This window comes from Drosophila sulfurigaster, chromosome 2R (genome assembly GCF_023558435.1).
Source record: "Drosophila sulfurigaster albostrigata strain 15112-1811.04 chromosome 2R, ASM2355843v2, whole genome shotgun sequence".
NCBI lineage: Eukaryota > Metazoa > Arthropoda > Insecta > Diptera > Drosophilidae > Drosophila > Drosophila sulfurigaster.
In genome coordinates this window covers 30,023,302-30,040,280 of record NC_084882.1, presented here as the reverse complement: position 1 = coordinate 30,040,280, position 16,979 = coordinate 30,023,302, and the positions used below count along the sequence as shown (strand labels likewise).

Below are 16,979 nucleotides of genomic sequence, written 5' to 3'. Positions count from 1 at the left end.
GCAAATGAAGCAGAAGGTGCCAAATGGATAAAAGCCAACATCAACAACATCAGAGAGTTGCAACAGGCAACAACAACATCAACTGGCAACAGCAACTGACAACAACAACAGAAGACTGCAAATACTGTATGCCTTTGGGTCTCTATGCATTAGACAAAAGGCTGAAAACCAAGCCTGGTAGCTGGGCAATAAAATTTTATGGCAGCTGTTCTCAGAAGGAGTTGCATTCACTTGAGCGAACGCTCGTTGTGCCTGGCGGCCTCTGATGTTGCACAATGGACCCAAAATGGTTGCAGAAGGGTTTCAGCCGGAGAAGCTGAATGCATTTTCACGTTTCTTTTGGGCTTAAATGTAGCAGAAGTGCTGATGGCAGCAGCGATAACCGAATAGCAACAAAAGACACAAATGGTCTATAAAGCAGGCAGAGACTATTGTCAAAAAATCGTTGTTGTTGTTGTTGCTATAGCTTAAATTAATTAAGAATCGAACCTTAAATAGTGCTTCAGCTTTAGCTTCGTTTCGTTTGCATTTGAAGTAGGCAATGCAACTGGTTGTGAATGGCAACTTGAAGTAGCTAAGCCGCTTAGCTGCCAATCATCAATAATTGCACACTGCAGTTGGCAATGCGTCAAACACACACAACTCAAAAAGCCCTTCGCAGTGTGTTCCCTTTCTGATAATGCAACAACAATGGAGCTGCCATATCATTTTCAGCACACAACCAAATATTAATCCGAGCACGCAACTGGCAAAAGGCTACTTGGCCAGGGCCATAACAAAGACGTCGTCGCGACGTCTCAATTGTTGGCTCAGTTATGTGTAAATGCCATGGCAGCAAAAAAAAAGGAAATAAACGAAAAGAAGTGGAGAAAAAAGCTGAAGGAGCTTTCCACTCAACTTGATTACGAGTATTTCGAAATCAGTTTTGCCGTTTGAAAATGTTTTGAATTTATGACACGCCGCGTCAGAGTCGCGTCTTTATTATCCTGCTCCTGCTCCTCCCCTTGCTCCTGCTCCTTCTTGGCATTGCATTGCACACTGGGACTGCATTCTTTTAGCTTTTCGCCTTTGTCCAAGTTATTCGAGCGTAAAAATGATGTTCATAAAGCTAACGCCAAAGGATATATCTGAATTGGCTGAGCCATTGTTGAATGCTTCTTCGCTCTTGGATATCTCCAAGGTTGCTGCAAGGTGAACTTAAAGCTTGAAACATTTGCCGCTTAAATAACTGTATATATCGAATGTGTTTATAAAACAATAACAAAGCATAAATTAATTTTGCAAAAGGTCAGTAAAATTTGCAAAACAAAATTTGTTATTTGATGCTATCGCGTAGCTGCCAATTAATGACGAATGAGCAGAAATCGACAACAACAACAATAACAATAGCAATAGCAACAACAATAACAATGCAGGGGCATTCAAAATCGCTGGCCACAAAATTAGTTAAATGGAAAAATAGTTTTGTTGTTGCATTGAAATGCCTCACGGGGCGATTATCGTAAAGAGACCTCGTCACATTGTTGCTGTTGTTGTTGTTGTTGTTGTTGTGCAAATTACATCGACAACAGCAACATTGTGTGTGGCGGCGGCTGCTTTTGATGTGCTTCGGGTTTAGGCTTTTTTGCGAGGGCGTCTAATTAAAGCCGAGCCTCACAACAACAACAACTGGGCCAATGCTGGCAGCTAGAATTCTTTGAATTTGAATTGCCTCAGAGAAAACAAAGCAACAACAACACAATAAATGTGGCTCTTTATCTGCGAGATGCGATGCAATAAGTAACCGACAAATTGCCAAACAAATTAGGTTCTATTTACGTATCACAACAGTCTATGTATGACACTGACCGACAACTTGAACAGATTAATTGAGTTTATTTGCCATCATTATGTTTTGTGCTTAACTAACGCATCTTTTTAATCTTTTTTATTCTTACAGCTCACGAAAGCGTCCGCCAAGCGACACTTACGACTGCAGCAGCGATGATTGCAAAGTGGACGTCATGAATGAATGTAATGCAGCATTAATTTTAATGAATCTACACAACTCGCCGAATACGGGTAAGTTTTGCATTGTGTTTAATCTTAGAATAAAATCTCAATTAATAATTGAACCCATAATAATTGAAATCAAGATCAAAGTTTCAAAATAGTTTTGTTATTTAAGAATGAAAAAATATCAACATTTTTAATCTCGAAAGAAGGTTAAGTATCGACAAGAAATTTCGCGAGTTTTTCAGTTTGAAATTCATAATTCAATATCGAATCCCTTTATCAAACGTTTTAGAATCTTCTTTTCGTGCTTACAGAAATTTTCAATTTTAAGCTTTAGTTTCAAGAATTTGTTTTAGGATCGAAAAATTCATAACCTCGAGATCAAAGTTCTACAACAAGTCCAGATTTTAATTAATTGAGAGTCAAGACTGAAATCAAAGCTAAATTTTTAATCTAGATATTATTTTTGAGGATCAAGTATTTTTAATTGTGGCATGAATTCTTTGCATTTTTTTAAGAGCACAAAGTTTTCAAGCTTAAAAGTTTAATTATTTTTCTTTCAACCTTCTTCACTCCGTTTTAATTTTTATTTATGTATAACATAATTAAATTTTTTTTTTTAATTCTTATACATTTGCAGTGTCGGACAAATGGTTTGGCTCCAGCCCGGGCAGCAGCTCGTCGGCCTCTTGGAGCTCCGGATCGGCATCGCCGCCATTGAGCGATGATGGCAGTGCACTGCATGGTCACATTATATTGTCGCCGCACGATGCGGCCATTGCATCGGCAAATGCACGCATACGCACAACATCGGTGTCCACATCGGATGAGGGCATTGTCACCGACTTCAAGGAGGAGCGCAAGAAGAAGGTAGGTCAAACACACACACACATAAACATACACATACATGCATACGAACGATAAGATCAAAAGGAATGCGGTCAGACGACCAGGCGGACAAACAGAGCGCAACGAGCGCAACGAACAAAATGTTGCAGTCGATTTTAATTGCAACATTGTAAATAGAATTTAATTGCTATAATTATATGAATATACGGTATTTATGTAAAATGTCAGAGAAGCATAAATTTCTTGGCACAGGCGATGTGTGTACATCATGGCGTATGCATAATTTGCTTCGCCTATTGAGTCATTACTCATACGCAATGTGGACAGCAGGAAACAAGCTTCTGCTTGCCAAGAACATCAATCAAAGGGCAACTCGTTAACTACACAGACACACACACACACACTAAGCACTAAACACGCTTTGCAAAATTTCAATAAGCAAAACTTTTGCTGCCGTTTAACGTATCTTTTTCTGTGTGTGGGAGAAGGGGAAAAAGTTAGAAGTTGATTTTTTTGTTACCCCCTCGAACTATATACTTAAAACTGAAAAGCGCAGTAAAGAAGCTTACGCAACTTTTTCAGCTCTGCCTCTGCAATTTGTTTGCCAGCAATCTCTCTCTATATACCCAACTATTTAGATATCTTGTTTTTTTTTGTGTGCTGTTTTTGTTTGCCAGCTTGTGCGTCACTTTGTCAGCTCGTCTTTCAGGTTGTGTTGTGAGCTGTTGTTGCTTTTAAGGGCTCTCAGCACAACACAACACACTCTCGCACACACAAGGCCACAACAACATCGGACACGATACGTATCAAAAGTGAACAACGACAACGACAACAACGACAGCAGCAGCAGCAGCATTTGTCGAGCATTTGTTAACCTTGAATATGTGATTAGATTTTATTTACATTATGGCAACACCATCGTCACCGTCATTCTTCCGCCCCCGCACTCCACTCCACTCTACTCCACGTGCTTGGCATGTTGTAAAAAAAAAGGGTCGGTGTTTGAGTCGAGTCGAGAATAGAGAATGATAATGCAAAGAGGTGATAAAGTTGCTTTGACAGCAGGTTAAAGGTTTACAATGATGAATCAGACGCGTATTAACTGATTAACAAATATTTAAGCAACGCTTAGACAACTGACTGTCTTGCAAATTCTTTGCAACTTTTTGATTTCCCTATGGCTAGACTTTCACTTTACGTTGTGTCCGGCTGATTACCTGTTGCACAACACAGCAACTGAAAGCTTTTGTCCAAAATTGTCATGTTTCCGGTTTGTCTGTGGCCGATTGCATTTGAATTTCTCGACTCTCTGACTCTCTTGACAGTCAGGCACACCCCCAGCAAACAGCAAACAACATCAGCTGGAGGCACAGACAATGCACAAGCACAAACACACTCAAATTGATTTGCGGACACCCTCCCCACAAAAAAAAAAAATTGGGGGCTGTGGCGGTCATTTTGAAAGACATTTGCAACATTTCCGCATAATCTTGTGAATGTGGCATGTGGCAAAGAAAAAACAGACAAGCCGATAAATGCTTACGCTAGACGTTTGGATGGATGGACAGATAAATAGATTGATAGATAAATGGGAGCTGTGGCGAAAATGATCTCAGCGCTGGCATTGAGCGACGCAAAGCTTTGCAAAAGCGTTGCCTGCAATGAATGCAATTAATGTCTAATTGTGTGCAATTATTGTTATGCGCTGCTCCGTTGTGTTCTCTGTGTGTTTGCAGCGAGCAAGGGAAGGCAAGCGAAGAGCGCAATAAGGAATGAGCAATTTAACAAAATGTGGACACGTGGCGCATACGTAACGCGCGCGCATTACTCATACGCACTGTTAAACGCAATGCGGCAGCAACTGCCTTTGAGCGGCCGCAAAGTGCGCGGCACAACATGGCGCATGATTAACCTTCATTACTCAACCAAGCGGCCGAGCGTTGAAAATTACTCATACGCCATGATGGCTTTTGTCTTGTGTGTTCATTTGTGGTAAAAACGATTTTAAATGCAGATTTATGTGCATTCAACGCAGCAGTGACAACTGCTGCCACACAGCAAAGCACAACACAGTCCACAGTCACAGTCAAAGCCGTTTGCCGGAGGTGGGAGGAGAAGAAGGGAGAAGGGAGAGAAGGGAAGTCAAGAGCGTGAGCGTGAGCCACGGACTTTTGCCTTTTAATCAAGGCTGCGATTGCAAGGCTGGCGCGGCAAACCACTCAACTGCCAACTGGCAACCGCAGTGGATTGTTAAAGTGTTGCTCGTAAATTGCCCTGCTGCACACTTGTGCATTACAACGACGACGACCATACAAAGAGAGAGAAAAGGCAAGGCAAAGCCGCACACACAACAGCATGTCGAGGGCGATTAGAAGTTTCACTGATTGAAGGCTTTGTGTGAACAAAAATTGTCTTAAAGTGTTTTTAAATTCTTCAAATTTGCATTTCATTTACAGCTTATCAATAGTTACTTTGTTCACTTTAATTTAATTCATTGCTGAACACTTTTAAATTAAAGAAAGTGTCACAAAGTATATTTAGATTATATTTCTATTTAGCTTTCAAATCAAAGAAATTGTTTTATGTGGCCTAAATTTGTGTTTGATTTAAAGCTTATCAATTTATTCAATTTAAATTTAGTTTTTTTCCAACATTTTTCATTTGAAAAATTGTTTCTTTGTGTGCCTTCAATTTGCATTTCATTTAAAGCCTGTCAATAGTTGAGCATAGAGTTTTATTTGGACTTTGAAACAAAGTATGTTTCAGTTTTGTCAGTTTTGTGGATCCGGCTAATTGCATGTTCTATTGCGTTTTTCGTTTTTGTGGCAGCGCAGTTCAGTTCTCTCTGCAGCAAGCAGAGTTCTTTTATTTTTGTTTTCTAACTAATTTGTTTTATAACAGCGACAGCAGCAGCAACAGCTACAGCTACAACGGCTGCAGCTAGCTGAACAAAAGCAAACACAAAATTATAGTGCAAAATAAGGCAGACAGCGCGGCGTGTGCAAAGCACTGACATTGGCGCACAGCGAAATTCCGCGAGGGGTGGGCTTAGTCTAATGGCAGGGTAATGGCAGAAAAAGCAAAGCAAATGAAAGGAAAGAAAAGGGAATGCAATTGCGGTTTAGCTTTTTGCAAATGCTGACAGTTCTAAGCAAAAGCAGTAGCAGCAGCGCGCAACAATAACAAACATCATCAGCGATTGCGACTGCGACTGCGACGAGTAAAAAGCCAAATGCAGTCGTCGCATCGTTGCCAGCCAACATGGCGCGGCACACGTGTCGCTATAGACACTGTCTCTGTGTGCTGTGTGTGTGTGTGTGTGTGCGTATGTGTCAGCTTACATTTGTGTACGTGCGTTGGCAGCTTAGCTGAAATTTTGCCTCTCTTTTTTTTGAGACAAAATGCGCTGGCAAATGGCAACTGCCAGCTGCTTTTGCTTTTCCCTTTTGCCAAAAGGTAACGAACAGAAGTTGGCTACTTATGATAGATGGAAGTAAGCAGAAATGTCAGTCAAAGGCAGACAAAAGTAACTTACATCTTATAAAAATTTATTCAATTACATTTTTTGTTTGTTAGTTTGTTCGTCTTTGCAGGGTATTTTCGCGTGCAGCTTCAATTATTTTTGCTGCAGCTGCAGACAAACCTTTAGTCCGCTTTTGTTTGTTTGTTTTTGACAAAGTTTTTCTGTTGCATTTTCTAAATAAGCTTAAATTTATATTTATGATGTTGTTTTGTTCTGTATCTGCTGTCGCTGTGAGAGTATCTTTAACCGCCTAATGGATAGATGGATTTTGTGCAGCATGCTTCGTTGCTCATATTTGGGTTTACTGTGTGTGCATTTTATTTTTAAATCCCGCAAAGAGAACTGAAAATAAGCGCAAAAATTTAATTAAAAAATTGTACAATTCAATTGCGAGTGTGTGTGCAGCAACCTTGAAACAACATTCACTTGACAAACACAAACACAAACACATCGAGTACAGAGATTGGCAAACAGCTTCGCTGCGATGCCTTTGGCACTTGATTCATAAGCCAACGTCGTATTAATTTCACTCATATGGCAAACTAACCTTGAATTCTGATTAGGAAGCAATTTCAATTTATCTATCAGTCATTTATTTTGCTTTGTGCTCTGTCGGAGATATATATATAATGAATTTTTATTGAGTTATTCAACTTGTGGTGTTATTATTAAAAAGTTAATTGTGTGGCTAAAAAGCAATTTAGCCGCCCTTCGCCTTCGCCTTTGCACAGTCGCGATCTCCTGGTGCCAGGTGCAATTTTTAAAGCATTAGAGAGCGTGCGCTTTGCTAGCAAAAAAAGTACTTGTAAAATGTTGTGGTTCAAGTGTCGTCAGCGTTGGCAACGGGGCGTATGAGTAATGATCGAGCAAACAGCTGAGCACAAATGATTATCTGACTGACAGTCAGTCAGCCAAGCTGTCTGCCTACGCGCTGTGCTGCGCTGCACTTAAATATATATGAATTCTGCTATATCTGACACGATTATAATATATTTATTTTGCAAGATTTATATTTCCGTCTTGCTCTCTCGCTTTTGATGTTTTGGGAAATTGAATTGAGCCACTCGGAAGCTGTAGTTCTTCTTCCTCGTTTTGTGGAGCCACACACACGCACACACAAAGTGCAAAGTCATGCATATAAAAGTAAAGTTTAGTGGTAGTGTTTGTTTAGCTCGAAATTTATGTGTTTTAAAATTGAGCGTAAAGCTGTCAAATGCATTGAAAGCCAACGCCAAAGCCAAAGCCAAAACCAAAGTCTCAACGGAAACGCACAACAAAATACAAACGAATATGTGTGAATGCGTTGTAAAGTTAAAGGCGAAATACTTGCAGCAGCAGCGGCAGCAGCAAACAATTCGTCTGCGTCACAAGCAGGAGTGGCAGCCACAATACAAGCAACAGCAACAGCAACAACAACAACAACGGCAACAAAAAGCAAAAGTCAGTGAAGCACATCCACTTGCATTGTGGGTGTAGTTGTTGTTGCTGTACGTTTGGGAGAAACGAACTCATAAATTTATCATAATTGCAGAAGGCAGAAAAATGTGACTGAAATGTGTAAGAGCAACAATGGCAACAACAACAACAACAACAGCAGCAGTAGCAACAACACAAAACTGCAAATGCGATGCAAATGAAAAAGTCGTAAAGCAAAAATGCAATAAAAATAATTTGCCATAACAAGACGGGCAGCGGAAAAAAACATTCCTCTGGTTTCCCAACATAACAATAAAAAAACATAAAATAAAATTGTAAAAATTGTTTAAATATTACCGTTTGCAAATTGCACAATTCTCATTTAAATGCATCATATTGACATAACTGAGAAAATGAATTGGAAAATGCGGCTAGCGCTAAAGCCAACACACAACAATTTTCTGTGCCAAGTGCAAACGGCAAACAACAAACGGCAAACGGCAAAATTTTCATGTTCAAGGTGACAAATATTGAACAGACACTTGAGCCAAAATGAGCCAAAACGTTTTTGTGCTCGTTTCGGCATTTCTATGTTAATGTCTTCTCTAATTTGTGTAGAAGTTATTCAAGAAATAATTTTGTGTGCTGCTGCAGTCGTGTCTACGATATAGTATTTTTCTTTAAATCTATAGTATATATTGAACGCAGTCTAATATCGATATCAAACTATAGGCTTTGATGTATTTTAGTATTTTTAAGATATATTTATTTAGTATATTTCTTGAATTATACCGCACTGTTTGCTTTTATTTGCAACGTAAAAAAAGCAATATTCCAAATATAGAGTTCGGGATATTTCAATATTTCTTGGTAAGAATAAGAATAATACCGCACTGTTTTTTTTTTATTTTTTGTAATGTAGCACAATATCTATAAACAAATATAGTCTTCGGTATATTTTAGTATTTTTTCGGTATATTTATTTGGTATATTTCATGAATTATACCGCACTGTTTGCTTTTATTTTTAATGTATCAAAAAATCAATATACCAAATATAGACTTCGGTATATTTCAGTATTTCTTGGTATATTTTTGTTGGTATATTTCATTAATTATACCGTACTGTTTTACTTTTATTTGTAATGTAGCACAATATCTATAAACGAATAAAGTCTTTGGTATATTTTAGTATTTTTTCGGTATATTTATTTAGTATATTTCAAGAATTATACCGTACTGCTTTTCTTTTACTAAATATGCTAAAAATCGACTTTAGCTTTGTTAGTTAGAGGCGGTTTCAACTTGTTTGGATATATGTATAACATATTTTTGTATTTCTGCGATCTATTGCAAGCAGAGCACAGTGAGTTGCTTTCCTGGTCTTTTGCTTACTTATTTACCGATAACTGCAGCCAAGAAAATTTGCAATCCATTCGCTGCTGCCAGCAGCTGCCAGTCATCGTTGCCTTTGGCAATCAGCCCACCTGACACACTTTGCCCCAAAACCGAGCCGTGCCCCTCCTCCCTCCCCCTACGTCACAAGTCACAATTCACAATTTTATTGTGGCTTTCTTTAATGTTTTTGGTTTTATTTTTGGGCAAACAGCAGTTGCCATCGGTCCGTCCCATTTGTGCAACATGCAAATTACAAAATGTCACTCAAATTGCAATAAATTTGAATAGACTGCAGCAGCGGCAGCAGCAGCAGCTGATCTCACTCTGTCTCTCGGTCGACATTGCAGCGACTTTATACTTAGCCACAGGCCAGTCCAATGTCGTTCGCTCTGAATTGAAAAATGTTTGCGAAACATTTTATTTTATTTTCCTTTTTTTCTATTTTCTGTTTTTTTTTAGTTTTTTTGGTTGTTTGGTTGCGGCTGTTGCCAACTATGCCACGAGCCGGCTCTGACACACATTTTTGCCACAAACTTGCAAAAGTTGCAAATGTGGCAAAATGTTGCAAGCTGCATTTCGATTTCGTTTCGTTTCGCATTTGCATTTGCATTTTGCATTGAAACGAAAAGTTTTCCTGCTGTTGTTAAACTTTACAATCTGTCTCCCTAGATGAAGAGTGGAGCCTCAATTTCAAAATGGTAGTAGTTGAAGTTGCAGTTACAGTTAAATCGCAAAAACACACAAAAGCGAACGCACACACAACTGTACCCGGCGAATTGGCCCAGTTTCACTTTTTCCACAAACAAAATGGCGGCCAACTGCAACTGTTGTGTCGTGGCTGTACTTTTTCGTGCCAGTGTATGCGGGCGCGCTGCCAATGCAACTGTGTCACACTTTTGTAGGTTATACAGCACACACACACACGCACACACACACACAGATGAGCACACTGTTGCAGGCTTTTTAGTTGCGCCGGCCGGCCGGCAAAACGAATGTTGCGCAATGAAATGCATTTCCCCCATTCTAACACACACACACACTAATACACTCATGGTTGCACTTGAGCTCTGCTCTCTCTCTCTCTCTCTCTCTCTCTCTCTGCTCGCTCAGCTCTCTCTCTGTGCTGCCGCTGACGTCGCCATCTTTGCGGCCATGCGCAAAAGCTCACTTCCGTTTCAACTCGCCGCATTTAGTTTCTTTTGGGTTTTATTTTTTTTTTCGCGAGGGGGCAGCTGCGACGTCAAAGGAATTACGGCACGTGTTTGCACACAGATGCACACACAGCGCAATCTGTGTGTGTGCAATTTGTCGCTGCCAACGTTCAACATTCAGCGTTCAGCGCTGACGTCGTCAAGGGAAAATTACAGTGTAATTTTATTGTGCGAATCACCATTTTTGTATTTGCTGTTTTTGTTGTTTTTTTGCTTGCATTTTGGCTGATTGTTCCACAGACATTCTCAATAATCATGCTCGTAAAGTGAATGGATGCATTGGCAATAGAATCGTATGTGCGAGCCGAAAGTGGTTTTAAAGTGGTTCTGAAACTGTTGTTGCCGGCTTTCGAGACATTTAAAAAGACTGGGGCATAAATCAAGTTTAATTAATAACAAGTTTATTAAAAGGAAAATGAATTTAACATTCGCTTGTTGATAAATCAATGCTAATAGCGACACATGTATTTTCTCGCAGCTGATTAAATTTAAAACACAAAAAATATATATAGACACATATGTTCTTTATATATTATATATATACATATAGATTGCAGCAAACATTTGTGTTTGCAAAAGTTGGAAATGTTTTTGCGGTCGATTCACTTTTCATGGCTAATTAATTTTCGTATTGCGCAAAATTAATTAATACTAATGCGAATGCCATGAATATGCAAAGCAAACATTTAATCGTGTACGTGTTTCTCCCCATCTCTCTCTGTGTATGAGTATAAGTAGCTTTATGCACATCAAAATTTATTGTTGGCGTCGGCGCAGCGCGCCATAATTAAAAGCCAAACAAGCTGCGTAGACTGGCAACAGCCAGAGCCAGGTGATTTCATTAGCAACTTAGTTTCGGGCTTTTGGGGGGTTTTCGACTCTTGCCAGCCGAATGCCTGTTAATTATACGCTATGAGTTCAGTTTTATTTCCAATTAAACCGCAGAGAGTGTGTGAGAGAGAGAGAGTGAGAGGGCAACGGTTCGTATGCGCGATATACAATATAATGATTATGATGATGATGATAAGCGATTGCAGCGTTTCACTTTTAAACAATGAAATAGATACGCGTCACTTACATCACTCAAAATGCAATTGGGTTTGCCAAACAAATAGTTTTGTGTTTTTCGCAATTGCATCGCGGCAGATAAACAAACACAAACACACACACATACACAAAATGAAGGGCGACACGTGTCATGGAAAACTTTTGTCTCTCGAAATGCGCAACAAGCGTAGGCAGCGAAACTGCAAAATGCAAACTGCAAACTGCAATTGCAAACGTCGTCATCGTCGTTGACATTTGCATTTTGTAACCGTGGCTCTGAAGAGCAGTGGGTGGGTGGGCACTCGCTTGGCTTTAATTAAAGCAGAGCACATCGCATCGCATCGCATTGCACATCGGCGCATCGGCACGCCTCCAAAGCTTGACTTTGTGTCCAAGGCACGATGCCATTACTATACACAAAGCTGTTGACAGCGTGGGCGAGGGAAGCAACAAAAGTGCACTACAACTACAACAAAAAAAAAAAGCAAATTCAAATGCCGGCAAAGTCAAGGCATGGGGTAAGAATGAGGGCGCGCGAATGGAAATCATGGCCATAAGCTTGTTCAAGTTAATAATAAACTAATGCAAATGCAAATGCCGCTGCACAGGTGCAAGATGAATGCAAACATTTAATTGCTTTGGCCTTGATCTACTCTCCATAAAAGCAGCGCTACTCATAAATTTTGTGCAAGCAATTAATCTCAACAGTATTACAACTAGAGAGAAAAAAAAGGCCAAAGAGTTCCCCTTTTCCCAGATTTGCTTAAATTAATTATATATCGTTTAGGTTGGCAAACAAAGTATTTGTTCGCCGCTCGCTAAAACCAATTAATTTTCCACCTAAGCGAAAAACATGACAACGATATTTGGTGGCTAAAGAAATTATGAAATGTCAGCGGGCGTGTCAAATCAGCTTCCTTCTCCCCCGGTGTTAACAAACAGCAAAGATAAAACAAGAAACAAAAAAAAAACAAGTAATGAGTGTTGCACATGACGTCAGCAGCAACAAATTAAAATAAATGTTATACACATACATTATATATGAATATAGTATAAGTATGATGAGCTCTCTTGGCAAGGGTCTTTGCCGGGTAGCAGCAAAAAAGCAAAACAAAGCGAATGATTAAAATCGCTGCCAAAGCAACAGCAGCAAAAAGTAAGATACACACACACACACACACACACAGACACACATTAGTTGGCAGTGCATAGAGAGAAAAAAAAAAACAGAAAACAACACACAGAATTTGCAGATGTATTCAAGGTCAGGCAGCAAAGTCAGCGCTAGCTTTCGACGTCGTCTCCCACACACACGTCACCGCCACGGAGCAAAAATCAATATGGCAACACTTTTAAGGGTTGCGGCGAATTTGGCACACACACACACACACACATACAGCAACCCTTTCCCATCCAAACATTTTCTATGCTCAGTGGTTCAGTGGGTCGCATGCAACGCTTTGTGCCACAGTAACAGGCGGCAACAACAACAACAACAACAACGAGAACAACTGCTGCAACTTCGGTTTTCCCGCGCATTTTACTCTGCTCTGCTTTGCTCTCTGTTCTCTGTTCTCTGCGCATGCCTCAACAATCCTTCTCACTCACTTTCGTGCCGACTCTCTCTCTCATTCCCTTCCTCAGCCTTGAGCGAGCTGCAACCAGTGCGTTTTTAAATTGAGCCTGGATTTAATTATAGCTGAATTTTGAGGCTTTTTCGCCTTTGGCTTTTGGATATGGCTTTTTCGGTTTTCGGTTTTGGTTTTTGGCTTTGTCGCTTCTTTCTGTGTGTGTGTGTGTGTGTGTGTATGCGGACAAGCTCTTCATTAAGCCAGGCCAATTACAGACACTTGGCCAAAGCTAAGGCAAAGCAACGTCAACGTCAGCAACTGCACAACATTTCTTTTGCCCTTTCCTTTTTTGCCTTTTTTTTGTGGGCGTTTCGCATTAAGAAATCGATATTACTTCAAGGTTGCGCCCCACGATGATGTTGCTGTTACCCATCCTCGAAAAAGAAAAAGTTGACAGCTGTCAATTGTGTGTTGGAAATTCGTAAATGTCGCGTTTAGCCCTCGAGACCTTTTTGGGAATTGCGTGTGCAATGCGACGTATGCGTAATATTTTTATTGCGTATACCACATGATTTATTGATTACGCTCCACGTACAATTAATACATGTTAATTAAATGCTATTAATTAATTCGTTGCCATTCGCCAAATGACATCTCATTTAAAGTCCACTTTTCACTTTGTCTCCCTCTCTTTGCAGGTGAGTAAATCTCTCTCGAATCGTAATGCGTTTAATTGGCCGCAAAACGCAAGCCAATGTGAGTAGTGTGAGTGAGTGAGTATGACGCAGTTTTTATGTCATTTATCACAATTCGCAAGCATTGTGTACAAACCATTTCCGTGTGGGCTTAAAAACCTTGAAAAATCTACGATCCGACACTTAGCATACGCTTATAACATGATAATGTACACACACTCATGTCTCTATGCGATATGCAAATGTGAATGCAATTGAAGTTGGAAACAAAGTGCGAAGAAATGTGGCAAGTGTCTCTGGGTTTTTTTTTTATTTATTTATAAATTTAAAGAACATAATACAACGCATACACTTTGGCTTACCTTTCTACCTGTTTGCATTGAAAATAACAACAGCAAAAACAGAAACTCATCCGAGAAACAATATGATGATGATGTTGAGTACCAGTTTTAATTATCATAATGATACTTATATTTGTCTAGACAGCAATCATTTACATTCATTTCACTTCGCTTTGACCTTCTTTTTTTGGAGTCTCCTTTTCATTGCTGTGGCAACCAACAAAATTTGAAGTAGAGTGAAGAGTAGAGACAAAAATTCAAACAGTTTTCAAGCATCACTCGAAAGTTGAGCATTGATATTGTATAATTAACTGAATGAGAAAATAATGAGTTATGATCCATTTTTGTTGGTTTGATCATGTGAAGACATTTTATTAACATTTAACTCCATCATTACTGTTTACTTTACCGCACCTTTTGCTCAAATGATTAATGATTATCACATGTTCAGGGGGAGGAAATAGAGTAGCAACATTTCAGATAGATAGATATTTATTTTTGCTGTCGCTGCGGGATTTCAATTCATAAATTACAATTTACCCAAAAAATTTCAGTGCAATTGTATAAATCAATACGATAATATTGAAAGCCCCCCAAAAAGAGAAAAGTAAAAGCAGCGAACTGATTCCGTTTCTGATTCCGGTTTACCGAATATATATTTTCTGCATTGACAGAAGCTTTTTGGCCAATTAATTGCGCAGCATAAATCACAATTTTTGTGTAGTTGCTTTGCGCTGCATTGCAAACGTTGCAAATACAAATTGTGTGGCAAAGGAAGTTGCAATAAAAATCACGTGATGTAAAAGGGCATTCTACGAGTTGTGCGCTTATCAATGAATGCGTCACCCAATCGCCACAATTTCGTCATAAAATATCATAGAGTTCCCGGAATCAGAAACAATTAGTCATATGAGAATGAAACGAAATGCAGACCGCAGCAATTTGTTGTTTGTCTGACCTGGCGGAGACGCTTAAAAAAAGAAATCGCCACACAGAAAAATGTTGTTTATTTGGCTCGCAATATGATAATTTGCCAATTTTCCTGACATTTTCATTATTTTGATTCGCCGAAGAAATAAAAAAAAATCAAATAAATTCACCGCTAATAAGTCACAGATACTTTGGCCGACCCGCACAGTCACAGCAACATTTATAGCAACGGATATAGCTACAGCTATAGAAAGAGAAAGAGAGAGAGATACGTTTTTATAGTCGCACTCGCAAACACACACCTACTACAAGCAAAAACCGCTGGCCACTTGGCCTTGGAATAGGTTGATTGCATTCTAGCGGTCAATGCCGTCGCCGGCGTCGCAGTCACCGTCGCAGTCGCCGTCGCCGTCGCAGTTGTCGTCAGCGTTTGCTGTTGACGAAGGTGGCGACGGCAGCGACTAATAACAAACGAAAATTGAAAACGATCGCACTTTCTCGCTCTCACTCGCTCGCTTCCTCTCCAATCAATCTCACTCGCTCGCAAGATGAATTTGCACTGGCGAATTCGCACTCTTTTCATTCCCGATTCTTGCATTAGTTGTCGATCACCTGCGATCGGGAGTGGGCATATTAAATCTACTCTTTATACTCCCCCCATCCTCCCGGTATTTTTTTTATTTATTGTTTGTTTTTGCAATGACAAAATACAACAAACAAGTTGCTGTCGCCGAGACTCATACATTTAAACAAAAAACCAAGCAGCAGCAACTATTTATAAAATGCGCTTTCAGCTACCGCACCAAATGTATCTCTACCTCCCTGTATATGTATATGTATCTCTATCTGTAGATGTAGATGTATCTGTATCTGTATCTGCCGTCGCTCGTATTTGTTATTACCCGTGCGCGACTTGCAATGCCGGAAAGCAATAACAACAACAACGGCAACGAAAGCAATGAAACGTCGTCAACTCTTCTGTATAACTTGTGACGCTGGCTGCCAATGACGACAGTTCTTGTTCTACTATATATACTATAAGTATCTTTCGGATACTCGTTTCACTTGCAAATTTGCACTGCTGAAATTTGAATCGCATTTGCATAGCAAGTGTCCGGTTAAACAGCGACAACAGACAACGAACATCGACAGAGTTTTCCTTTCCTTCACTTTGTGAATATCCTTTTTGGCTGGCCAACAAACCGATTGTGCATTATGCGAAGGTTTCCTTCAGCCACTGACATAAATAATTCAATATTTTTTCTGTATTTGCTTTTTTGGTTTTAGAATTTTTGCGGTGTTCTGCTGTGTGTATCCAGGCGAGAGTGCATTCAACCGATCTGATCCAAAGCGAACGGTTCATTCGGTTCATTCGCATTTAAATATATGGTTTCTCAGCGTTCATTCGCTTTTGGCAATTATTTGCATTTCGAAATAATACAAATAACTACGCAAAAGTGTTTCGTATTTTGTATTATTAACCTTCTTGCCATTACTTATAAAAATAACAACTTATTTCTGTTTTTTTTTTTATGGGTCTTGTATTTTTATTCCATTTTCTATTGCCGCAGTTTTTATGCTGCATTCGCTTGTGCTTGGTTTATTTGTTTAACTTTATGCATTGTTTATATTTCCGGTTTTTTTTTGTTGTTGCCACGAGCGTCATCAGCATATTTTGAGAATCGTTTAACATATAAGCATCTAATGGATTAGCAATCCAACTTGATAACTTGCCATTGAAACCACTTAACTGAAACCGTTTACTGTTCATCCCAAATATGAGTCAGCTACAGCTTTAACTTTAACTTATTCACATATGTTATGTATGTATCAGATAAAGCGCCTCGTCTGCTATAGATCACGTCATCGGCTTAGACAATTCTATATGAAAGTTGCCTTTTTTTGTTGCCGGCTGGTCATTAATTATGTTCAACTGCAACTCGTTGTGATTTCACTTTGATTTCTATAATAATAAAAGGCCAAAACGAAATAATTGTGGGGAAA

The 16,979-nt window shown here is 39.4% G+C and overlaps 2 protein-coding genes across 2 annotated transcripts in view; both read left to right on the top strand.

Annotated features, from left to right (window-relative positions):
• Nucleotides 1-16,979, top strand: part of LOC133839656 (metallothionein-3-like) — a 128,699-nt gene that overhangs the window by 24,153 nt on the left and 87,567 nt on the right. The gene's annotated exons all lie outside the window — the stretch shown is intronic.
• LOC133839657 (homeobox protein 5) overlaps nucleotides 1-16,979 on the top strand; it is a 152,986-nt gene that overhangs the window by 90,933 nt on the left and 45,074 nt on the right. The window contains 2 exon segments of the mRNA XM_062271293.1: nucleotides 1,940-2,061; nucleotides 2,636-2,865. Of these exon segments, the coding sequence (XP_062127277.1) occupies nucleotides 1,940-2,061; nucleotides 2,636-2,865 (352 nt within the window).